Source organism: Drosophila tropicalis, unplaced genomic scaffold (genome assembly GCF_018151085.1).
Source record: "Drosophila tropicalis isolate 14030-0801.00 unplaced genomic scaffold, ASM1815108v1 contig_1009, whole genome shotgun sequence".
Lineage (NCBI taxonomy): Eukaryota > Metazoa > Arthropoda > Insecta > Diptera > Drosophilidae > Drosophila > Drosophila tropicalis.
In genome coordinates, this window is record NW_027172367.1 from 105,030 (window position 1) to 132,142 (window position 27,113).

General features: G+C 38.8%; 1 protein-coding gene across 11 annotated transcripts in view; it reads right to left on the reverse strand.

Moving 5' to 3' along the window:
• LOC137579211 (serine-rich adhesin for platelets) overlaps window positions 1-25,651 on the reverse strand; it is a 34,827-nt gene extending 9,176 nt beyond the window's left edge. For 7 of the 11 annotated variants that reach the window (XM_068293353.1, XM_068293320.1, XM_068293573.1 and 4 more), the window contains exons 1-2: window positions 7,782-8,540; window positions 1,157-1,678 (exon numbers count right to left, since the gene is read on the reverse strand). In XM_068293353.1, the coding sequence (XP_068149454.1) occupies window positions 1,157-1,678; window positions 7,782-7,982 (723 nt within the window). In that variant the 5' untranslated portion in view covers window positions 7,983-8,540. Of the gene's footprint in view, window positions 1-1,156; window positions 1,679-7,781; window positions 8,541-24,600; window positions 24,867-25,456 lie in introns of those variants that run through there. The other 4 variants (XM_068293031.1, XM_068293104.1, XM_068292954.1 and 1 more) reach the window with 4 other exon arrangements.
• Window positions 25,652-27,113: the final 1,462 nt, after the last annotated feature.

The window sequence follows — 27,113 nt, forward strand, 5'->3', positions numbered from 1 at the left end:
CCTCATCTCACCTCCGCCTCACTTCCCTCTACTTTTCAGTCAGCTCCCTTGGCCGTTCCCCAAACGATTATAATTATAGACTTTTACTTCTGCCTTGGCATGGGTGGCATGCCAAAAATTTCCTTTTGTTGTCATAATGACCCAAATGTCTGTATGGCCAATATGGCTCGTCTGCCATATATATGTACCCACTGGTATCTATATATATATATATTTACTACAATATATAGGTAAAAAGATTTTATGGCTTAAGTGTTAGTCGCTTAATTGAGTTTGGCTATTATTATCGATTCTCTCGGTGTGAGATTTTATTAGAATCCAGACTGAGCGTGGTCGTATGGTTATTTCTTGCTTTTGATGTATGGCATTTGGCCAATTGTAGATAAGTTGTGAGTTATGTTCTTCTATTCTGGTAGCCCAATCTCGATAGTCTCTTATGATAAAGTCTATTCATTTGGCTAAACTCCAAGAATTAAGCCAATTCATAGTGTGGGATGCAAAAAGTTGGAATTGTGTAAATTTATTATAACAGTCCGCTTTAATGGCATTACGTATTATTAGTATTGATCGATTCCCTTCCCAGGTCAGAAGGAGCATCGCATGAAAAGAACTTTCTTCTTTTATATATTTCTTAAAGAAAATGCTTTCATTTTGGTACCTGCAGAAGAGTATACACATTTTGACGAGGTCTTAATAGGTATCTGATAACCTAAAGTACTTTCATTTCCATATGTATCTACTATATATTGGAGCACAGGAGAGAACATTAATTTTGAGAAAGACAGTTACATAATTGCTAATCGTTTTTGGAACACAACATACATTTTCAACAGTCATTACAACAACTGATGGTCATGATTTTCCAAATATTTGATCATTTCCCAGCAATAATAGGCGCCAACCAGTTAACAACACTGACCATTTTCGGTCATTGCCATGGTCGAGACCAGCCGTCAGAGTCCGAGTCCGAGTTGGAGTTGTAAGTTGTTAGGTAGTTGGTTACCCAAAGAAACATGACAAAAAACTCAACAAGGAAAAACTAACATTGGCGCATGCTAATGAGCCGCCCAGCCAAAAGCAATGCGCATGAAAAATAGCAACCTAGAGTAGAGCTGCAACTACCGGACAGCAGGGACAGGCTTGGGGCATAACTTACCATTAGATTGCTCAATTTCAAGCTTGGAGCCGTATCGGGTAACAAATTGTGGCCAAGTTTGTGCAAATGAGCAACGTCGTCAGTGACGCCGTCATCGTCTTGATCGCTCGACTGGCCATTAATCACAACAAAATCAACATGATCGTCAACCAACTCCTTCTTGTGGTCATGCCTCAGCGTGGATGTGGATTCGCTGCCACTAAGACTACTGCCAGCGGCATCGGCATCATCATCATAATCGTCATCTCCATCGCCATCGCTAAGCTCACAAATGTCAACGCTTTGGCTCGGCCTGGACTTTAGCTTGAACTGGCCCCAGCCATTGCTGCTGGAGTTTGCTGTGCGAGTGGTTGTGGAGGTGGATGTGGAGGACCAGCGCGATGTGGATGATGTCTTTTGTACTGTCTGTGTGCGTATTACTTGCATGGCGCCGTTGGCGGTGCGTGCCTGCAGCACCTCCAACTGTTTGCGCTGTGTGTGCTGTGTGCCGTTTGGCTGTGAGATGTTTTGGGAATCGGATATCTGGGGGAAGAAGACGAGACACGGGATCAGATGAGGGATCAGTGAGGAAATGAGGATCAATTAAAGAGTACATTTGTGAGATTTACTTGAGCCGATGTAAATTTTGTCTTGTTAGTGGGAAAAAGGAATGCTGATATCTTATACTAATGATTCAAAGTGTGTCACCCGAGTGGAGAAATGTCGTAGATTTTTAATAAACCACACAAATATTACCTATATTTCGTTAACTTTGTTTAGTGGGTGTGTTCGCATAGGGTGGGGGATTAGTTGACATGGCACTTGGGGGCGTCCGAGCATAAGTGTGGTTTGTTCTCCGTACCTCTTTTAACCGTCAAGTGTTTGGCGGCTTTCTTATCTTGCGACAGCTGGGCGTGCACAGTTCGGCGCACGTGACCACAAAACGCCAGCCACAAATCAAAAAGTCTCAAGTGTTCAAACAACTGGAACTGCACCCCTTTGCCGATGTTTGAAGCCACATTTGCATGCAGTGGAACAATTAGCAGATTTACTTTGGATCGTGCCATGACACACCATGGCAACTCAAGTCCATGTGCTCTGTACACATTCAAACAACCGAGCAATCGATTTGGCCAATCGATTGCACCTATGATTTATTGCGCATAATGGAAAATGCAAACTGCAATTCGGTCAGTTCTTTCGTTTCGTCGATCGTGTCAATGACCAAGTCAAAGTGCAGCCATATAAACTATTTCATAAAATTTGAATGTTCTTCAATTTGCATGCAACTGGGTCTTACGGTTGAGTCATGGGGTTTCTTTGTGTTCGCTCGCCTTCGGTTTCTCCCTAGCTCGATTGTTTGATTGGAGTGACCTTGCAGGCAGTTGCCCGGGAAACCATCGCGAAATCAACTCACATTTTTAGTACCTACTATACTAAATGAATTAGTCACTGGATAGGGACAGCCGATTGTTAGTTTAACAAAAAAAACGTCTGCGTAACTCCTCCTGGACTCCTCCTCCTGCAACTCGCCAATGCAAATCGTGACTGGAATTCTTCCAACCCCGGAAGATTACATTCGTTTTTTGTTGATGAAACACAAATAAGACATTAACCAAGACCTCAGCAAGAGTCCATCAACAATATATCATTTGAAATTTGCATTAAATTGGAATTATTCTTAGAGTATTTGAGAATTTAAAATGATCAGATATGAGGTATCAGATCAAAATTTATGATTGACCCTTTCAACTAAGCCTTTGGGCAATTCATTCAGTCTCACTCACTTTCAGAACACACTTATCCTTGAGTCCGATCCCTGACAAAAGACCCAAATTGGACCAAGGGCAGTAAATTTGTATTGCAGACATAAATTATAAGCCAAGTTTCGAACCCTTGGGTCATGCACGTTCTGTGGTTCTTAGCTGCTTCGGTCCTCATTTTGTTCAACGTTTGGCCGAGAGTTTCTCACGGCAGGCGAAGTCTGAAAAACTCCTATATATTTGCCATGTTATGTATTACATTTTTTAGTGGCTGTTTTAGTATGTGAATTGATGACCTCTTTTCCTTCATAGCCAGAATGCTGCCTAGCTGTGTGCCATTTTCTTTCAAATGGCATGTGTAGGCTGGCATTGGCTGTCCATGTCCAAGTCCAAGTCAGGCCAGTTTTCAGCTGGCTGACTTGGCCTGGTTCAGTCACCGTCTCTCGTTCAGTCTAGGCATAAGCTAATTAAGCTGTGCCAATCTGCATGTTGGGAACTCTCACACCCCTCAGGGCGCTCCAATCAAAGCAGCTGGCGAAAAGAAAGCCAACTGTAAACGAAATATCTTTACAGCCAAAAAAGAAAAGAGTGATCAGAGATCAGTGTCATGATCTCGAACTTGAGGCCCCATGCAGCTGATAAGACAAAGAGGAAAACTGAGATAAAGATACACCGAGGAGCAATGAGAGGGTTATTCAACAAGTTCAAGTACGAAGTTACTTGCAATATCCAATAAATAGTCTTATATTGTAGTTTTCTAACACCACAAAAAAAGTCCTAGCATTAACTTTGATGTTGGGCAGGAATTTCCATTTCGCTAATAAATAATATTTCAATATTTTTTGTTTGACGTTCGTTTGAAGCAAGAGTCTTGAGGAAACTCTTTAACAGCCCTCGTAACCACGAAACCAAATTGAAAATGCTGAAATGCCAAAGTCAAGTTGAAGGTTCAATGAAATGCAGTCGAGACTTCAGCCATTTCGCATATATTACAACAAGCCCAAAGTCGTGATGATGCAGACGTTGTTGGTAGCTTTAACTTTGCCTTTGGACTATGCCAAAAATCGTCTTTTCTCCGCTGGGTCCGTGTGCGAGCGCGAGATGCTTTAAACGAATTTAATGATGCTACAACATCGTCGTTGTCTTCCCCATCCCTTATCGTCTACCTCATCCTACTCCCCATCCACTACGCCTTCGCCTTTGCCTTGGTCGTGTCGGTCTGTCTCTGGCCATAAGATTGACTGTCTATCTCCTGCCTGATTCTCTGACTTGGCCAACTTTGCCATATGCTGCTGCCTTTATGTCTTACGTCTTATGTCTCTATGTCTACTGCTGCGGCATGCATGTCGCCTTTTTCTGGCCGCCAGCCTCACAGAGATTGGCACGGCCATAGACATGCTAAAGCGTTGACTCTTTTTATTTTTAGCTGGCACTGACTTTGCTTGGACCTTTTTTTAGTGCCCATAACATGAGAAGATGTGCACAGTGGGTTATGACCAATTCAAATTAGACACTTAACATTTTCAAATTGGGAAATCCGACTAAAATATTTTGCACAAACCTTTCAGGAAGATTGGGCAGCAACTAACCCGTGTGTAGAAGAAAGTTTAACCTTTGAACCTGACAAATGAATAAAAAATAAAAAAGGGTGTTAAAAATCGAACTAAACTCGCTTATACCTTACAATAACTGACTTCAAAATTGGTTTCAAAGGCTCAAGGAATAGAGAGACATGAAGAACAAATTTACCTCTAAGTATGTCTTGAGATTGTCTCTGTTAAAGTCTAAAAAAAAGGACCTTATAGTTTATCCTATCTATTCTTTTTAAGTTCATATGTCCATTGATTTGAGGGGTAAAATTACAAGTCAATAGATAGATATTACAATGACATAGGAAATAGATAAAAATGCAGTTTACAAACCACTGTGCAATATTGCATTTTAAATTGGTTTCTGCGCTTTCCGGCCCTCGCAATAGCCATTTTGTTACCTAGGCTGTTATGTTGCTGCTAGCCTTTTTTCGCTCTCTTGATTTTTGTATTTTGTAAACTATAATAATATACATTTTTATATGCATTATTTCTGTCACGATCTCGTTGGGTTTATATCTCTATACAGAGGAGAAATGGCCGCCTACTTGCAGGCAAGTAACTCATATGGAAGCGAACTTGGTCCGCCATGGCCAGCCTTGGCTTGGACTTCATTAGCGGCCAGAGGAAGCACTTAATAGAGGCAAGACACGTCAGTTGACATCCTCAATTAGTTGCATGTAATTTACGCAAGTGGCCCAAACCAACCTGACTTGACCAAGTTAATCTCTTGTCGGTGATTCTTTCTCTGGCATCGGCTGAAGATGTTGCATCTTCCACTTGCATCTCATGTGTGTGTGTGTGTGTGAGTGTGAGTGTGTTTCCTTTTTTCTGGTTATACTTGTGGTAACCCAGTGACCCACAAAGTTGGATCTTGCCAGTGGCTTTTTACCGTTAGACTGCAACATTGTTTTGCTTGCCCCGCAGTGCTTGCGGCGCTGAACACGGCGACGACTTCGACTGCAGCTTCAACCAAATAATTCAAATGCTGAGCTTGAATGTTGCATGTCGCAAATGTTGCAAAATGTAAATTTTGCCGTTGTTGTTTTGTTTTTACTTTGTGCAACAATCCATAATGTTAATGAAGATGCCCGAATCAGATTCAGACTCAGAGTTAGATTTAGAGCCAGTTCTTGCCTAACGGTGCTTGGGGAGTGGTTAATGATCATAATAATGACGAGGACTTGACTCCCCTCCCCCTCCCCCCAACCACAAAACCCTACATCAAGAACGTGGCATTGTGCCGCTTTCAAATTGATTTCTGATCGGCAGCATCAGCATCAAAGTCGGTACTTTTCCCTTTGACTTTGTCGGCAAACAGACACAGCGGGCGACATCGACATGGCATCTCAGCCAAGATGAGATCAGCAACAGCAACAGGCGCAGATCATTTGCTAGTCGCTATAAACTAGAAACTAGGATTACTAGTAGTTCTTCTGTTTTATTTGATTCGCTATTGATTACTGGCTCTCTGCCACTCTCTTTCTCTCTCTCTCTCGCTCTCTCTCTCACTCTTTAGATTAATCGGCAGCCGTGGCAACAAAGTTCAATCGCGATAGCCAACAACTTTTTGATACCCTGCAGCGGCTTATACAAAATGCCAGGAAAGGGCTCATGACTTTTCAGTGAGTGAATGTAACAAACAGGCAGGAAATGAAGTAACAGTACAGTCATTAGGTGCGAATCGAATTGATAAATGGCCCCAAGATGTCAGTCCAAATGTCATCGGTAAATGTGACCAGAGGAATAGTAGTCCACTCACTCGTGGTGCAACATCATTGAGTTATTATTGATACTATGGATTACTATCGTCCGATCATGGTAGTCGAACCAAGGAGGGAAGATTTCCACTGGCTTATGGCTGTTTTAATGAGTCCCTCCAATAGTAAATACAAACTTTAGTATTGTCAGTTAGATATCTATAACTGCCCATTCTATCTTGAGTAACACAAAGTCTGGTGGTAATCGTGGAATGTTTTGTTCTGATTAGCTTGTTATGTCCTTTCTAAACGCATTTGACATTTGAGAACTGTTTGAGTCGGACACCGATGTGATGATAAGTCGTTTGTGGGTCAACAGTAACCTGTCTTTGATCATAGATAATATAGAGAGAACCATAAACTTGGTGATGGCAATTGACTGTTTTTACCCAACCGTAATTAACAGGTCACACGCACATGCGATAAGTTGAATAAGAATTGGAATCGCAGAGCCATGGTCCAACTCGTTATCTTATTCGGTTTAGGTTGGCTGAGTAAACGAGCCACGCACATGCTGTGCCACTTATTAATCGATTTTGCCAGTTTCGAGTTATAAACGAATGAATCTTTCGCTTTAATTGCCGTGGTGTCGGGCCCGTCAAGTGCTGTGGCTGTGCTGATTTCTGAAAGATTTTACCTTTTCCTTTCCACACACAAAGCACAGACACACGATGGTAATTAATTCAAAACTCTTCAGATTTCACTTGTCTTTGGGCTATATACCATTGATTGCTCTAGAATTTGTTGGGTAATTATGAATGCGGCACTGGCCAAGTATTTCGAGGCTCTACAGATATTTTTTGTGTCCGTTCATCATCATCATCATCATCCACAACCCAATCATTATCATCGTAGTCATGGAGTGTGTGTGGTCAAGTCAAGTAACCAGCCTCAAGTGCTGGCATCAGTTCAGGCAAAAAACGAGTAAGAAACTTCATCTCCGTAGAATTTGGTGCGTAGCAAAAAACTTGAAACATTGGATGTTTTTATATGTATATTTTTTTTAAGATTGATGCCAATGTAATGACATCATCAGAAGTTGAATAAAACAATTCAAGCTAAAGTTTAAATAAAACATATTTGTACATAAAAATTAGAATTGAAATTGGTCTTTTTAGGGTTTTATAGTATTAACGAAGTTTACCCTTCCAGGATTAGTGTTAAATTTCGAATGATTTGTGTGAGTTTAATTGGCACTTTGGTATCTGCGCTTTTAGACTCTTATAGACCCACTTGAAGCCAGGCCTAATAGCTAAATAAACTATTAACTGATTAAAATCGAAACACAAGGAAACCCAAACCCGCAATCAAGCCCAATTGCCTTTTGGCTCAAACTAAATTAGTGAACGCCTCTCCATTTAGAGGAAGGCTTTCAATTTCATTTCATTTCATTTCACAAAAAAAAAAAAAGAGAAGCTGTGGACGATAGGCAAACAAAGAGCCAGCCAGAGGAGCAATTAGGCCTAGACTCACCTCTGCCATCAATCAGAGAGGTAACGTATTGTAGTTGTTTTTCTTTGGTTCTTAAACTTACCTTGCCATAGCTATTCAGTGGTCCATTTATCCAGCGATCTGCCTCCAATCGTCCACTAAAAAGAGCCCCAGTTTGGGGATCGATGCGTTGCCATTCACGCACCTCGCGCTGGAATGGCGAACGTGAGCCGCTGCTGCCAACTCCACCTCCTCCATCTGCCTGGAGATGATGACTGTGATTGTTTGTGGTTGCCACTTCCATGTTGCTTGTGTTGTTGCTCTCGCTCTCCTCGAGAGGAGCTACTGTGTGCGCTTTTAATTTGCACGCTCGACGGGCTCGAGCTGCTGCTTTTGGTCTTGGTCTTTGCCTTGGTCTTCGTCTTTACTCTGCTGCACTGCTCTTTTTTCTCTCTTCTGATTTCTTGTTTAGGTTCGCTCGCCTATTTCAAATTATTATTTATTGTTATTATGCTGTCCTCCGTCTTCCCGTCGCCCTTGCCCCTGTCTGCCTGTACGTCGACTCTGGCAACGTTTTTCGTTTGCTAAATTAATGGCAACTTTAATTTATTATCATAATAATAATTTTCTAGCTATTCTAGGCTGGCTACTGTGTGCACACGCTTCTACCATCCCCCCACACCCCTCACCGAGTACCCCTATCAATTTTTTGCTTCTGTCGGTCTGAAAATAATTTTCTTGGCTTTTCCTTTTGCACGCTTTGTTGCCTCGCTCTTTGCTTTCACAGTCCAATTTGAGTCTTTTCGCTTGGTGTGTACGCACGAGTGTGTGTGTTTGAGAGTGTGTGTGTGTGTGATCTTAGCTGAAATGACAAGAACAGAGTTGAAAGAAATTTTGTGTTAGTTAATTATGTTTCAAAGTGTGAAAATGTTTTTTTCCGTTTTGTTTTCCTTTCTTCCCAACATTCTGACGGAAGCAAAAGTGCTTTGAACTGACTTTGGATGTGAATGGGATTGGTGAAGTCAGAGACGTGCAGGTTTCTAATTAAATTTGCGGCCAATGTCCAACCGGAATATGCCAAGAGCAAAAAAGAGAAAAAAGGGGCTCAGCACTTGGCGGGCTCAAATTGGACGGATGTCACAGTCTACTTCCGCCATGGACAGCTCTTGGCTCAAAGACGAGCCAAGATTTTCAGTGTCTTGAATCGAAAGATGGCCTTACATATGAATATTTCCATCATTAATTATTGTCATTTAGAAAAATCTCATTTATTTTAGTATTAGGAACTTTAAATACTTCAAATTTGTCTTTAAACGATTAATTTTAAATTGAAAATGATCATTGAAAGCAAAAGTTGACTTGACTTTAGAAAATTAAATACTGAAATCTTCATATTTGTTAATCCATATTTAATAATACGATTTAATGAACTTTTAATTTAGCCTAGTTAAGCCCAAAATGTTCTTCAAATCGCTTAATCTATTGCTTGAAAGATGCCATTACCGATTGGAGTTGGCCAAGAGAATTTTTCAATTTTAACAATATATGATTTGGCCAGTCTCCTTTCCTCTCCTCACTGGATAGTAAATCAATAGAGCCCCTTAAAAAAAAAAGAAGAAAAAAAAGCAAAAACAGCTGTCAGAGTGAGGCGTGCACCAAGAAAACTGAATTTGGCACAAATTGTGGTCGAAAGCCGCGGCAGCCGTTGGCGCGAATGCAATTTCAGGGGAAAAGCAATTTTAGTACATTTTTTTTATGCACCAAAGCCATGCCGGTCCGCTAAATAGTAACTGTTATTTAGTTTTCCTCACTGCTCAGGCATTAACTTCCTCATATAGAAAATAGAAAACCATAAAACAAGCCAACGGAAACGTGTTTTCGCCGTTGAACTTGCACTCGTTTTTGGTTTTGGCTGCGTCTTTAACACTTTGGCTAGAAATAAAATTTACTTGTTTGTTGTTGTTGCTTATGTTGTTGTTGGAGCACGCAACTTGGCCAAATCAGAAGAGACTTGAGCATTTTCTTTGGGTACCCCCAACATTTTGTACTCCACATTTATTTGGTCTGCCATCGTCGTTGGACACGTTTAGCCAGTTTTTTTTTTTTTTCGTTTTTTCATTTTTGTTTGACTCTTTTTGGACTTTGTCTCTGTATGTGTGTGCCTGTGTGTGAGCTACTTGATTGTGTTAATTAAATTTTAATTAAACGTAATTAAGTATAATTAGGCTCTGGCATAAATAAATGCTTCTACATGCCGGAGTTGCGATTGGTTTATGCTCTTTGCTTATCTCTTGCTGACTGTTTGGCGGGATCCACAGACAAATTGAATGCATTAGTCGAGGGAACATTAATTAATGCTAGTTCGTTTCCTAAGTCTTTCGTTTTCGCGCCTTACGATGATAAGCTTTAAGAATGTTCACTCAACTGCAATATAAGCCAACCGCAAACAACTAACAATCCCAAGTGGTAGTTCGTTCAAGTCCGCTTGTTAGCCATACCGAAGGTCAGTACATAAGTTTACAGTTGCCTTTTTGGATGCCTTTTCCTGGCCCCCACTCCCTTCTCCCTTCGCCAAACCGCATACAGCAAGGAAATACAATGGAAATGAGAAAAACAAAAAGTGTGTCTGTTTATTTTCTACAATAATTGGCAAAACGAAAGTCGAGTTGTGGTTGAACTTGATCCCACATACAATATTGAATTTGAAACAGATTTTTATGTAGGTTAATCCCCGCATTTTTGGTTTCGTGTTACATGCGAATATACGCTATACCTACATATACTTATACATACTTATACAAATTGATTGATTTATTTTGTTTAAAAATAGTTCCAAGTGTGGGTTCAACTCTACTTATTTATATATAGACACACAGGCCGAAGCTGTGAGGGTGTCAAAATGGCATTGAAAATGCGTAACCCAAAGAAAACCAAATAAGCAGTGAAACAACAAAAACTACAACCAGACGAAAGAGAAAAACGCGAAGCAGAAACTGACAATAAAGAAGGAATTTGTTTCACAATTACTTATTTTCAACGCGTGCACAACGAAAATCGTGCTACAATTGACCGATATGCAAATGGTCTCGGTTATTTCGGTTTTTATTTGTGGATATTTGCATAATTGGCGTGTTTTTCGTGTGTTCTAATTTGAATGTGAACAAAACCAAATTGCTGGCAAGTGTGAAAACTTGATTAATTGACATATTGGCCAGACCAATTGGGAATGGCGATTGAATGAATGAAAAGCAGCCAAAAAACGTCTCAGAACATGAGCGACTGTGGAAAACTGAAAATATATTTCAAGTAGTATTTCACCCAATGTGTGGTGACTCTGTAATAAACTTTGCTATTATCAATCCAAGAGAGATTCTGAGAAATGGTTGAAAAAATATAGAAAAGTAGATTGGCAAGGAGACAATTTTAAACAATTATTCATCCATCTATTTTAATAGAATCTTGTCGACGTTTTGTCACTTGGTACAAAATCAAACCCGCCAGATTTCGAAAGTTTTAGGAGTTCATCTACAAATATCCTTTTGGCAGATTCTATATCACTGCAAAATTTAGACTTCCGATTGCCCTGACCAATTCTATTCTACGATTTTACAACTTGAAAGTAAATCATCTAGACTGAAATTTGCCCATTCTTTATACTTTTAACTAGACCAACAGAAGAGACAAACAAAACAACTTTACTGTGTTAAGTTGCCAGAATGATCACCTAATAAACTGAGATTAGAGATTTTAACAACATCTCGTAAGTCTCCAAAGTGGATTTGGTTTAGGCGTGAATAGTCTCTGAAACTTTGGCACCGACTAACTTTTCCTGATTCGCTTCTGTCGTTTGCTAAGTAAACTGACTGTCAAATAAACAAAACGTAGTTCACACATTTCTATCAGGTCGATTTTGTCATCTGCATGTATCGAATATTTTCTTGTATGTCGCTAAACAAAATGGCAAATATTTAGCCAACTAATAAGGCCAAGTGCAAGTGCTAAAAGTAGCGGTGGTATTAAGAATTAAAGTGATTCACAAGTGAGCTGGTGGATGGGTCTGTGTCCCACTTTCGCAGGCAACAGTTTTTATGGCCATTACGCAAAGTTGGGTTCGAGAGTTGCCATGCACCCCTCTGTGGGCTTGTATCAAATTTCACGAGACTTGATTACGCATATCGTGAAATTGGGGAAAGAAATTGCGCATACGCCGCGAGGTTCAGGCTAGCGGAAAATCGGAGTGAGATAGATTTTGTGGGCGTTGCAGGAAATCGTAAAATAAAATGTTCATTAGACGGAAGATATATGCAAATTATGTACTTATACACAAACATGAGTTTTTTTTCTGTTATGTCTGTTTGTCGCAACGGCAAGAATTACCTGTTTTCTCTTCTCTCTATTGATATTGTGGGTAGAGTGCGAACTGATCTCTCTCTCTCTCTCTCTCTCGCCATCTATGTGTGTTGGCACTTGCAATTATATAATTTTGTAAAGCAAAAGATATGACATACGACAAATGCCAGTTAAAGTTGTGACAAACAAATTACATGCCATAAATTTCGATTCTTTATACATGTCACTTAATTAAACTCAATTGACTCATTTGCTTAATTAAACAATGGCAAGAACTCGACGCCTACGGCTAAACAAGGGCGGGTGCTCTAACCATTACGATAATTACCCGATTTACGCTGCGCATTTGCCTATTCTATCTTATTCCACATTTCAGTTGCTTAGACTTCTTTCCATAAATACGGAAGTCTCCCTCCTCAGCGGATGGCAAAATATAATATTGCGTGTGTCTAATAACAGTTGTTAAACGAAAGCATTGTCCGATCTGGGCCCCCCTCCTCTCGGTCGCAGAAGTAAAGAATTAAACAAAACAAAAATTAGATTAAAAACGAATTATTTTTCCAATAGCCGCAAAATAAAAAAACACGAGAAAACAAAAACATCTTAATAGAAATAATAATAAAATAATAAACAGCAAACCAAGCCTGTATGAAATGACGGAAGCTTGTGGTTTCAATCATATGTATGTAGATAGAGCTAAGATATATCACTACATCTCTGGGGCGTTGCTAGAGCACTTTATACAAAGGCAACAGCAACAACAGCAACAACAATTATTTTTGTATATTTTGTTGATTACTTTTTTTTTCTTTGCCATAATTGAATTGTAGCAAAAGAGTAATGTTGAAAGATTAAGTCAGACATCAAAGAGATTTTCGATATGTAAAAAATTGAGACAAAACTGTCCAATGCTTAAGGTTAAAGACTTATGTTGAGTGGCGAAACAAAGGAATCAAATTCTTGTATCGGTTTCTTTTGATTCTATATAATTCTGATTTAAGGGTTTTCTTCGATTACTCAATCTAAGTAGTTAAGTGATTGATCTTTTGAAAGTTGGATATTCCAGGGAAAAGGCATTCGCACTAGCCGTGAAAAGTGGGAAAGATTGTGTCGAACCGTTATTAACAGACTCCTATCTCATTATTCCAATCTGAAGTCAGTTGATCAAGTCAAATTATTCAGGCAAATCCATCTTGATTAAGCCACAAAGTTCGCACACGACTTAAGCTTAAACTTTCATGCAAATTCATATGTAAATTTTGATCAAATTTTTTTGGCATTGTTTTTCTATATGGCTGGACAAAAGACAAAAGGCGACAAACTTTTGTTTCAAGGCTAGCTCAATCGAAAATCAATCAACAAGCACTTTTTGCCAAACTATTATGTAAATTATAATTTTCTTATTGCAAACATTTGTTGCGGTTGTTAATGACCGGCATGCCAAAAAGTAAAAGTGTTAAATTGATCAACATGGCTGGAATTATGTTTTACCCCACACAGACGCACACTCACACACACACACACACACAGAGAGAGAGACCAACCGAGCAGATATTTCAGCTCATATTTCACATTGAAAAAAGTTGAAGAGTTTCTTTCCTTGACTCTTTTCGTTGAAGTCATTTCCCTTGTAGGCGTCACTTGTAATTAACTTTTTAGCCCTAAAGGTTCCCCCCTACCTCATCCCACTTCCAGGCCATGGACCCTCAATTCATGCTGTGTGGTAACCCCTTCCCATTTGGTTTTTTCCTGTTGTCGTTTTTCTTTCGTTACGCTTCATTTAGTATGCAGTTCCTGGAGGTTTTTGCTTTTTTTTCTTTGGCATTTTATTTATGTCTTTTGCTGGCTGTCTGCTTGCATTGGCAAACGGCTCATTTATTTTGTCACATGTGGGAGGAAAAGCGGGGAGTTTGTGGCACGGGTGGAGTTGGGGTGAATGTTGAATATTTGGAGACCAGATTTTTCAAATCTGATAAAGCGTTGTTTGTTTATGACTTCATTTCGGTTGTCTACCAGAATAAGACAAAACTCAGTCAATTTCTATTTGAATCTCCCACCATATACGCAAACAAACCTCGAAACGAAACCTTATTCTGACGTCTGTTGGACCAACCAACCGCCCACTCAACGACAATTACAAGAAAGTATATTAATGTACATATCGCTTTAAAGTGCCTTAACTACTTGCTTCAAATATAACGACAACTTTCACCCAAGCATCAGCAACTGTTGCAGCTGTGAGAAATCTCAGGCAATTTGTTGTATTTCTTTTTGCACCACTTTACGACACATTCTTTCTCGACGTCTCTTTCCGTCAATTGTCAAAGCCAGAGCAGCAACTTTTCCATCAGAAAGTATTAAGAAAAAGTACAAAAGTAAGGGGGGGGCTCGAGGCTAATTATACAACTGATGAGAGAAAGAAAGTCGAGAGGCGAAATTACGAATTTCGCACATTATTCAAGTGTTCTGGAAAGTGGAATAAGGGTTTCGATAAATTACTTATTAATATCTAATTTATACAACAGAAGCAGTTATGGCCTATTAGATATGCAAATTGGACACGATTCGCAATCAGCCTTATCACATAAATTACTTAACAAGTTTTATTTGTTGTTTGTGTTATTTTGCTTTGCTTAGTTTGGCTTGGCTTGATTTGGCTTCGATTTGTTTTGTTTTGGTGAGCTGAGCTGTGCTGTGCTGTGCTTTTGCTTTGTCATTGAACAAGTTATCTTATCTTGGCTCGAACCTTTTTTGAGTACTTCCAAGCAAGCAGCGATCGACCAGCTAAGCAGCGAGTACGTCATTGAACTTGACTTTGAAGGCGTTCCACTCTTAGTTTAGATCTTTGGGGCTCCATCGTCTTTAACTCCATCTGCTCGATCTCACAGAGTTATGACACTTGATGTCAGTTGAAAACGCATTCGAAATTCGAATAGATGCAGCAGGGGCACATGAATACCAAAGTGAAAACCAGTTATTAAAGTCTAACTCAGACTCTCAGACCATGATGGTCATTTATTTAATTATGCCCATACATATACAAAAATACTTCGTTATACTGCATTCTAAAGGTAATTGTAATTTTCAGACATTTGAGAAAAGTAGCTGAAACTGGAAACAGTTCTGTTAACTGATGATGTTTCAAAACATTTTGTGGCTGCTATATGGGAAAAAGACCAGTCGAATCTATATAGACAGAAAGTATAACTTGAATGCATGACTGACTATGTGACGTGGGTGTCTTTTGGTTGGGGGCCAAAGTCACATCAATATGCTAATTAAAACTGGAAATTGTATAATGAAATTCCCCCGCTGATTCATTAAAATTGAAAACCATTTTTGCTTCTTCTTGTTCTACATAAGCGTTTACAACTGTTTTCTTGTGCTCATTTAAACAAGTTTGTTGCCTAAGTCTTTCGATTCGAGTATGTTTCTTAAGTCTTTTGTTACTCATCTTCAGAACGTACTTATTTACCACTTTCCACTTAATTTCTCTGGGATTCTTGTTTTGTTTTAATCTCCGCCGAAAATAAGGCGCAATGACTGGTTAAAACGATTTGCCGTTAGCCCTGTTTTTTGGTGAGACAAAACAAAAAATTACACAACTTAACGGTTAATTTAATTTTGCGTAATTTTCGTTGTTTTTATTTTCCTTTCCGTACAAAACGAAACAAAGCGCACCTAATGAAAGGGACAGAGAGAGAGTGACGCAGAATGAAAGAGAATGAGACGCAAAATATTTTAGCGGCAGAGCAATTCGTCAGTCTGACAGCTTTTTGACAGCTCGAACTTTAAGGGAATTTTCGAATTTTTTGTTGTTGTTCAGTTCAGCCAAGTTCAGGCTTTTGTTCGTTCTGTTTGTACCGTTTTCGATTTTACCTTTTTCTTTTCAGTTTTCAATTTTAATTTTTTCTCCCATTTGGTACGCTTTTCAAGTGTTTTTTTCACAGTTGCATGCGGAAATAATTGGAGAAAACAAAAACAAAGGCTGACGAATTCGTTCGGATCATTCAAAGATATGCAAATACCAAAGGTCATATCTCCTAAAAAGAACTGCACAATGATTAGCTACAAACTATATCTCTGATAAGTATAAACGATAATAAGCTTAGCTCAGTTGATTTAAACTTGGATTATAATGTAAAATCTGTTTCAGAATCCAATGAAATCAATGTGCAATGCAGATTTTTTTCTTCCCATGGAATTTTGACAAATTTAATAACTAATTTAGTTTGGTTCCTGCTCATTAAACAAACTCATGTGATACTATTCTCCAATGTTTTGTTTTTTGCTTGGCCGTCTTAATTTCCATATCGATTGCGATTTTGCCGTTAAATTCAAGAAACGTTGACCCGTAGAACTTGATTTCATTTTTTTGTCTCTTTATTGTTCTTTCTTGGAGTGTTTTTGTTCTTTCATTCCCATCAATTTCGACTGATCAGCGATTGAGTAAGGTTAGGTTAGGAGGGAGAGGTGAATTCGCAAACTGATGACCAATTTTGATGAATGCCAGTCAATGGGGTATGGGGCAGGGAAAGGGGAAGTTGAAGCTAAAGCTCAGATTTCCGAGCGCTGAGTTCTAATCCTCAAATTCAAAATCTTGGCGTGGGCGGCATTTCGATGACAAAATAATAACAATAAAAAGCAACTACAATTTATTTCGGGCACACGTGTGCAAAAGATCAAAAGCGTATTGCGTCATTTTTTGTCTTTTGGTCATTTGATCCATTCCATATGGGCCGTCGCACGTTGGCCATAAAGCTGCAGTTTATGGTTCATACACTTATTGGAACGGTTAACTGTCAAAGCAGCAACAGTTTTTAGCCTTAAAGATTTCAATCGGCTGCTAGTGCATAGAATCTTTTTGGGTCTCGGTTTTTGGAGGGGAGTTTTGTGGTTCTATGACCTTTTGGGAACAATACAAAAAAGTAGATGCTGATTCAACCATTTGATTAGCGCTGGCTCTGGTTCTGGTTGCGGTTGGGGCTGACACTTTGCCCATAAATAACCCAAGTAAAACATGTGCCCCGGGAGCCTGTCGAACGCGCCGCCCCACGACACGCAAAAGTACTTAACAATGACCAAAGTGTACTTAACTGGCTAAAAATGGTCAATACGACAAACTCGAAATGGCAGACGAACCAGCCAGCCATCCAGCGAGCCTAACAAGCTGGTCCCAGAACGCAAAAGACAGCCAGGATGAAGATGGGAAGAGCGGGCGAGGGACTTCAGCTGCTGCCAGCTGCTGCTTAGAATTTTCTTCAGGAAATAAGCAACCATTGCTGTGGCAGCTCCTTTTAAAGCTAAACCAAGGCCTTAAACAAACAGCCCATGGGGACCAGGGACCCAAGTAAACGGGGCTCAAAGCACAGAGCCAAGTTCAAGTGGATGCAGGAGAATCCTCCTAAGTGAAGCAGCTTGTTAGGACTTGCTCTCGCTCAGTCCGCATTTCTCGCTGTGTGAGAAATCGGTATGTGGTGTCTGTTTGGACACCCTGTAATGCTGGATCCATGGAAGGGTAGGGAATTTTCATATCATGTTCACTTTAATTAGAAACACAGGGTAGCCGATCAGTCTATTCCTCATCGATCGTAAGTGTTTCCTTCCCATTTGGCTTTGCTACTTTGTTCGTTCCTTTGTAGCTGTCTTTAAAAATAGTTTATCGCCCGATCGCGCATTTATTTCGTTTGTCTCTGTCGAAGTGTTTGCCGCACTCCAATCCCTTGCCCTATCCCCCTCCGCCGATAACCACTGGGCAAAGTTAATGCTGTCAAGATAGCAAAAAGGAAATCAATGCACAGCTTGTTGGAGCTGCTTTAAGGGCTTTGTGTGAGTTACATGATAAATGCAATGCAATGCAATAACAACAGGCAAAAACCAACTCAACAGCTGGTCCAACAAATGTTTCTTTCTCCCGTCCAGCAGCAGCCGCCGCACCAACAGGAAATGAACGTGGCCTCCTCTATTTGGTTTAGAGACTTTTTGTTTGCCTTCGAGTCTGGGCAAAAATATTCTAAATTGCTGATTAACACGCTGTTGCCCCGCTGCTGCAGGCTGGCGGGGCCAGAACTGACATGGCTTAGTCATGCCAACTCTTTGGGGAGTTGCAAAACTGCATATGGACATAATGAGATGGCAAACATTTTGTTAAGCCCACCTCATTATGCAAATTGGGGAAGGCGATGACTCTGCCCTTTTCGGTGGTGATTTATATTGTGATTGGACAGCAATCAGTTAAGACATTTCTTTATATTTTCAAAATATGGCATTAAATGAGTAATTCTCTTCAAAACCAAATCAGCTACTAAATTATGAAAGAATCTAATACTATTTTGAAGTTTCCATAACAGATTGAATTGTTATCATGTCGTTTAACCATCTGATCTGCTCTCTTTTTAATGTTATTGTTTAGTTAATTGATTCGATTTGATCAGGCCTTTGCCATGGCTAAAAATGTACACCTACGTGAATACGTCAACTTGTAGTTGACTTGCGCTTTCGCCATGCTCCATTTATTATTATTATCACATGGTCCATAGAAGAAATAACACTCAATCATTCTCTTTCACTCATCTTTCACTCTGCCAACTTAAGTAGAGCGATAATAAAACTGCAATCTACTACAATATTTTATCTGTCGACAATATCTGAGTCACTGGACCAGCTCTCATGGCAATTAATACCTTTTAATGGTTGACTCTCTGTTGTTTTTCAAATTCAATAATAAAAAAAGACTAGCGCAGAAAATAATAATAATAATAATTATGACAAATGGCTAAGCGAAAACTTTTCATTTCGCTCAGACAGATAGACAACAATCAATACTGAAAACATAAAAAATCAGTTGATGGCAGAAAAAGTGAAAGCCACTCAATATAACACCGAGGCAGAATGAAAATGAAACGACAAAATGTAAAAACCAAATGGAAAATGTTTAAGGAAATTATGTTTATTGTTTTACAGACAGATGTGTGTGTGTGTGTGTGTGTGTGAAAGAGGTGCAACCGCAACATTCATATATGAAAATTATACTGCAGTTCCGCATTTTGATATTAAGTAACCAAAATGAGCTTATGAAAGCTGCTTCGGTCCGGGCCAATCCCCCCCAAAAAATAAAAACTAAACACACTCCGAGTTTCAACCTGCATTGAACCTGCTTTATTTCTTGGGGTAGCTCATTAAAAACCCGAACAAAGTCATAAATAATGTGAATAGACTTATACTCCCTGCATGAAGTCAATTAAATTTGAAGGTCAGGGCAGGTCTATTAAGTGCCCAAAATTGTTTACTTCCTCACCCAGTTTTTGCACCTCCATAGATAATAACACACACACACACACACACATGTCGGTGCGCGTATGTGTAATTCTAGGTCAGACTTCACGTGTGCCAACGGCACCGACGCCGCCAATTTTGGAAATTTGCATAAGACTCTCTTATATAATACACTCAATTAGCCCGTATTATTAAATTTCAACTTGAACTTGTCTAGGTAAAAATTTGATTAAAACGCCAAAACGCCACAAAGTCGATTTGCAGTCGACTTCAATGCGTTTTCTTGTAAGTAGAAACCGAAAATTGTTCAAGCGTTTTCTTTGCGCGTGTTTGGGGGCAATTTGTTAATTAATCATTGATTTTATAATAGAAATTAAGCAAATTAATTATTAGTTGTTGATCATTTTATGGCATGGCTACTCGTTTTGCTGGTAATTGAGTGTTAGGCAAATGTTAATTAATAAATCAAAGTAAACCAAATTAAACTAGTTTTGTTTGTGTATCAGACCTATCAGACCTCTTGAAATTCATTTCAATGAATTGCCCAACACTTTTTAAGTGTTACTTATGGTCATATCAATCAGTCTGCTCACTTGTGATTAGTGAAAAGGACTTCTGTATAACCACTGGAACTATTGAGTAAGAAGAAGTATTCACACCATTTGTTCAGGAATCTCGTCTAGAAATGCATTTCAATGAATTGCTCAACACTTTTTATGTGTTACTTATGGTCATATCATTCGACAGACTTGCTCACTTGTGATTAGTGAAAAGGACTTCTATTGAGTAAGGAGAAGTATTCACACCATTTGTTCAGGAATCTCGTCTTCAGGGTCATCGCATTACTAATTTTTCATTACCGATTTGCAAGCCAATCAACTCAAGAGCGTGAAATGTACACAAAAAAACAGAAACCTTTACATTTTCAGAGCAAAAATTATAATTGCTCACCTTCTTTTGGCAGAAACAACAACATGAAACAAATTAAAAGCATGAAAAACAAGTCATAAACCAAAATAATAGCAACAACAACAGCAACAACAAGAGCAAGAAACAAAAATGTTACAAATTTCTAGTTGCTAATATTATTATTATTTTTCTCGTATTTCGTTTTCGTCTTGCTTTGTTTTTACCTTTGCTGATGTTGCGCAGTCAAAGACCTTCATGCTGGTAATTGGCACCGCACCAAGCAAAAGAAAACAAGAGGCGATTTCCCTGAATCACTCGGAAAAAAAAACAACAAAAATGAGAAGAAGAAGAAGAAACAGATACAACAATAACAAAACAAGACAAAATTCAAACAGCTAGCAGCAGAATTTTAGTTAAACAAAATTTATACCAAATAATAATCAACTGGCAGCAGTTAAAACGAGACTTAACCTCTGCCCAATCATGGCAAATGGGGCAAATGTTTTTTGGTCGGGGACTGCAAAGTATCCACAGTAAGAAGAAGACAACTTGGACAAGACAATGGGGACCAATGGATATGTTAAACTTCACTTGAAGTTTGCAAATTCAAGCTTAATGGATATTGAAATTTAACATCGAATATTTGACTTTTGGACAATATTTAAACCCCAGAGATTTCTCCCATTTAGTAGTTCGTTTTAGCCAATTTTGATATACTAATCTATCATTCATGTATTTTATTTCAATTTAAAGACAGATTAGGTCTAATATCAGAACTGGCAGGATGGCCCAGTCATTGAGCCTGTTTATGCATTAATTATTTTATATTGACTTGTGAGATTCCCGATCGTCGACTTTAACCAAAAAAGACTTTATTGAACCTCTTTCTGGGACTGGCCTCTTAATTGCCTTGGTTGCTTGTTTGCAATTATTTCAGTTCGCAAGGGGATTTTGGCCACGGCTCAGCAGGGTGGAGGATTTTCTCCACTTAAAAACATTTTTTTCTTTTCAGTTTTTTTTTTGGTTTGTTTTGTTTTGTACTTCTTTTTTCCTTTTGCTTTTGCCGGTTTGTTAATTTCATGAAAAAAGTGACGTCAATGAACACATTTTGGCTTTTTGCCTGCTGTCAGCTTGGCTCTGGTTTTAGTTTATAGTATTTCTGTATTTTGTTGATTTTTTTTTTCCTTCTTTTTTATGCCACTCGCTGATAATTGCCATTTGGCATTACTTTGGCTTGTCATCAATCCTGAGCTGTGTCGTTGTCAACTATAAACTATTATTTTTGTGTGTGTTTAAGCGGCTTTGATTTGTTGGTTCAATGACACAACACACACACACACACACACACATAGACAACCCCAGACTTGGGTGCCAATTTGATAGCTCATTTAAATCGGACTAGTGAAGACTGACAAACGACAACGTTTTGATATTTAGACAATTGCAGCAGACGAACGAAAAACTAAAGTCAAATTGATAAAAACTTTCACTTGTAAAGCAAATTATTTTAATTCAAGTTTGTGCCTTAAGTCATTCGTAGTGTACGGTAAAAAAAAAATTGAATGAAATGGAAACTGGCAATGAAAAAAGCTACTTAAATGAAGAGGCGATTACCCACAGAATTAAAATTCGTTGAATCTATATCCAACATAACTCCATATTACCACCTTATCCTCTTAACTCAAGCCCTGCCATGTTTCTATAATCAATTTAACTTAACAATTTGGTTAGTTTGTTGCTTTATTTTCTATCCAATTGTCTTTAATTCAATTAAAATTTAGGGCTCAGTCTTTTGGCTAGAATTTATGTTATCGTTTTTGTATGACAAACATTTCCGCAGCTCGTTCTGTGATCCCTGCCAATAATTTAGGATATTTCTATGATTTATAGAATGCTTTTAGAGTCTTTTGATGACTCAAACTAATTTGCATGTTTGTTGTTTTTGTTTTCTTTTTGTTATGCGCCAACTCCCACAACCATAACATTGGATACGAGCCCAGCCTCCTCGGGGGGCTCAGACCATGACTTCTCTCTGCTCCTGCTCACTGTGAAGTCATCTATCTGACTATTATGCATATCGAATGAAGCTATAAAATATTTAATTGCTCGCTCAAAAGCATGGGTCCAAGAGCGGGGAGGGCGGTCGATTTCGTGGCCATAAAAGATACATATGCATGCATGAGTTTCTCAAGAGCCGGGACCCCAATCTCGATACAAATTGTTTGGAATTTTCATTTGCATTTTGCATTTGAATTAAACCTTTAGTGTTTATTTGCTTTACATGGCTTTAAAATCGAACAAAAACTCTAATTGAAGGTAATTTAAATTGATTAACCTAAACAAAACCAAACCAAATAAACGAAAAAAGAGACAATAAAATTTGTCATAACTTGGTCTTTTGTTATACCCTCCCATCAGGGTATACAGATTTGAGACACTAGCCATGATCCATTGATTTGTCTATCACTGAAGCCTCAATTTTGTATATACGCTTTATAGGGCATATTCAATTCGGCATATTTCTGAGGGTAAAACGATTGGCGCTGTTTTTTGGACTGCAGTTTTCGGTTTTTGACTTTTAGCTTTGCTTTGGCATTGTCTTGAAAAAATTGAAAAATTAACCAATGGGAAACTGTGTGTGGGTTGACTTTTTGTTTTTCTGCTTTTGTGGCTGTGTTTTCGATTTTGTCATATGGGTGGCGGCTTGATATGTGTTGAATAAGGTAGCGTGTTTTGAGGTGTTTATGGTTTAATTAACCATGATGAAAAATGAGTGGCCCCAGAGACAATGTCGTCTGTGACTTTGCTACATAAAACACCAAGCAAGACCAAAAGCATGCCAAACCCGCAATTAAAGTGTTCAAAGGAAATGATTTAATTAGGCCCAGGGCAAAGCCTTGAGGACTAGCCTAGAAATACCCTAGAGAGGAATACATATATTATACATACAGATAATTCTCTGAAAACAATTTCGTTATTTTCGTCATTTATTCGCGATGACCGATTTTTAATCCGAATGCAAACAAATTGCAAAAAGTTCATTGGAAACGCAGCTAGAGAATAAATTATTAAGAATTTTAACGTGATTATTTTGTGTTTTTTTGTATTTGATTCTTTTTGGGTCTTTGCATTTTCTCATTCTCATTTTCTTTGTGATCAGCCACAAAAGGCAATGCTAATAATTATGACTTTGAATATGTCAAATTTTGCATTGAATCGGTCTTTTTCCTTTTGTTGTTTTTTATTTTGGATCGCAACAAAAATATTTTGACAAAATAATAGACATAAATTAAAAGCTATGCATTGTAAATAACGTCAAAAATACCATTAAAAATTATTGCGAAAAATGATTAAACAAAAAAGTATAAAAATTATATGCGCCTTTTTCAATTTTGGTCAGTTACCTTCTAGGGCTACGTGTCAAAATTGAAGTAACTGGCTTGATAAGTCAAAGATTTGCGGGGGACATTCCACGAAATGATTGTTAAGTATTCAATATAATATTTGTATATATATATATAATTAGTTTTATAGTCTTTGATTCCCCAAGTTCAGAATTCCAAAAGTCTGCTAAATAATTATCAAAAACTTTATTTGCAATTCCACAGCCATTTCAAATAGAATACACAAAATTAAAATACAGGATAATAGAAATGAGGATTTCGATAGAAACTCGTGATAACTTACTCCCTCCATGCACTGAGTAGCATGGACAGCAAAAATGTGTTAAAGTGGGCTTAATGTCAACGTGAAACGCCCCAATCGAGCGACAGTTCTTAACTTGTTGACATTCAGCTCGGCCGATGGAGTCGAGAAAATGGCGCGTGGCCGTAAATATGACTGAGAAGGTAATGCAATATCAAATCAACTTCAAATTCCGCACCCAAATGTTCGATATCTTTAGTTTTCGTGTCTGATGTTGTGAGGTGACAATTGGGGGCCAAACACCTTTGGTAATTTGGCACTAATGTGCACCACGAGTTCTATTCTCTGACATTTGAGGCATGCAAAGTAGACATAAATCTAGAATACACATACGAAGATATGCCTAGGCAGATAAATGCCTATAAAGTAATTGTTCTGAGAAATAAATACAAAAGTCGCCTATCTCCGTATGGGCTGAACAACCCAGAAACTACATATGACTAATTGGGCCAAAAATATTGTAAACTCATGCAAAGGCAGCTGGAAGAATCATTGAACTTTCATTAGGGAATTAGTAATTGTCAATGATTCATTGGGATTATTTGACTTCACAACTAGAAAAATGTTGTATCTCTTTAAGCTTATAACAGAATTCATCTCAGAATTATCAAGTTCGTTGCTTGGGTCTTTTGATTTTCCAGCAATTCAAAGTTAAGTGGATTGTTTTATTCTCTTCGACTTACCTGTTTGTTATTAAAAGTCGGTTGCTAATATCTCTCTTTCGATTTTCAACTTGATGTCCACTGTGGAGGCGTTTTATATTGACTTTTCTTGTGTGGTAATTTTTCTGGCTCTTGTTCGATACAAAAGCGGTCAGCATCAAAACCAAAATGCACTGGCAATTGCCATCAATGTCGTTAGTCCGCTTTTTAAATACACACACACGCATACACAATATGCATGTATATGTATGCTGATTATATCCACACACTCACACAAACACTCACACACATACACACACGCATGGAAAGAGGCTCAGGCTTGGGCTGAATCAATGAATGGCAAGGCACACGAGAATGGCTAGCAAACTAAAAACAAAAAAAGCGCGTGGTCAGCTTCAAAATAATAAAAAATGTTGTTGAAAAGCAATTTTCAATGACTCTTAATGAAGGAAACACGAGTGCATAAATAAAATTGAAACAGCTGTTGCCTGCTGCTGGAACTGAAAAAAGACTTCTCCGGCCTGCACTTGAACAGAGTCAGGGCAAGGCACAAGCCAAGAGTACTTGCCCCCGAAAAGTCAAAGTAAGCCAAACGAGAAGCCTTTCCCTTTTGTTGCTCTCGTCTTTCACTTTCTTGCACAATTGTTTCTATGAACTTTTGCTGCTTAGTCTTAACAACTAAAACAAGGCACTTGGCATAACGTTTTAAATTCGCTTGTTTTGCGTTTCACACTCAACGCTTGGTTGGCTACACTTCAATTCGCGCCGAGTCTGACTGACATCAGCGACGTTCGCAGATGTAGATCTGCAATCGCTGAATGTTTACTTCGGCTTTGTTTCATATTCATTTGGATTTGCGTATCGCACAAGTGAGTACTTTTGTTTTCACAGTTGTCTTTTTTAGATCCCCGCCTGCGCTAAAAATATTCATATATCAACTTTTTCGTTTTTCAAGTACTTGGAGTTGGTATCTTTTCTTGTTTCTTTCTTTAATTTTGTATTTTTTCTCGTTTTGCTTGTTTTTTGTTTTTTACACGGTGCGCTCTAAAAATACCGAACCGTCTGTCTGGCACGCCAACGCTATACTAAAAGAGTTTTGTGCTTGAAACGCGCATTAAATAAGCCGCCGTCTGACAGCCAGCAGCTGGGCCAACTTGGCTTGGTCTGTGATGATGTCAGCTTTTCTGGCCCGAAGAGAGTGAGAGCGATCGACTGAAACAGAGAGGTAGAGAGCGATTGTCGCTCATTCTGCACCAACTTATCGAAGAGCATTCTTCCTCTCTTAACCTGTCTCTATTGTGTCTAGACTCTAGACTGAAAGAGTTTGTTGTTGGTAATTGGCTTTTCCTATACCTACACCGATCGATTGTAATACATTTTTTGATTTATTGTGTCTTTCTTTAAAAGGCATCTTTAAGTGCAAAACGTTTGTCGCACCACGAACAGATGAATCTATCTATATGGAGTGGGTAACCGTATGATATCATCACTCATTGTATACATCCTCCAAGTGAACCTCAAATGCACTACACAACCCACCGTGTTTGAGAAAAATATTATCTTCATTTCGAATGGGTAATAATTGAAAAACAAAAGGGTTTCTTAAGTTAGGTGATAGGTATTCCTATTCCCTTTCGCCTTCTCCATTTCTCAGGCAAGAAACTCGACAACCCTGTCAGGTTCTCTTAAGAGCTTAGATCAATAAGCTCTCACCCGGCTTTTTCCCCGCAAAATGGATTTGCGCTGCTGCTCAGCACAGAGGCAACACCAACAAACCGGCATTTTAAGACGTAACAACGCATCAAGCCACGTAACTTAACGTAAGTCGAGTCACGTAGCAATAAGTCTACTAACTAAACTTTCAAGTAATTTAATTTTGTAATTCGAATTTAAAAATTTTCGTAGTTCATTACAAAAGGTACATCATTTATGACGTCTCTGAAGAACTTGGAATTTATGGGATTTTTATTCGCTGTTGGTTTTTGTCATTTACTTAATTAAGCTTTTAATTAGAACATACCTCAATGCCGAACGTAGGCCGATTCCCAATGCAGTTTACATTTGCCAAGTCTAGACTGGTGAGCAGGGTGAAGCCATGAAGCCATCAACCTACCGGCCTACCTACTACCACTTAACTACACGCACAAAGTAGTTGGAGCAGGGAGAGCGAGAGGTACTGAAAGATAGATTGATAGCAGATACATTTGTTCATATAAACAAATGCATGTCAAGTTCAGCTCCAAAGTAAGGTCTGCCGGAGCACTCGGGCGTGAAGATCGAACGCGAATACGATCTTTGGAAACTCAGCTTACAATTAGCCTGGCTTGTTGTATACCCGAAAAAATAGCGAAATTCTATTGTGATCAGACCTCTCAGTCTTACTGAAGTCTTGGCCATTGGCTGTGTCATAATCTGCCAAAGCCTTAGCTTATTGCGCTACACGCGCCGCTTGACCCCTCGGGTTCAAAAACGTGGCTCTTGGCTGCCGATTGGCTCCGCCAATGCTCGTTGCAGCCATTGAAGCATGGCCAAAA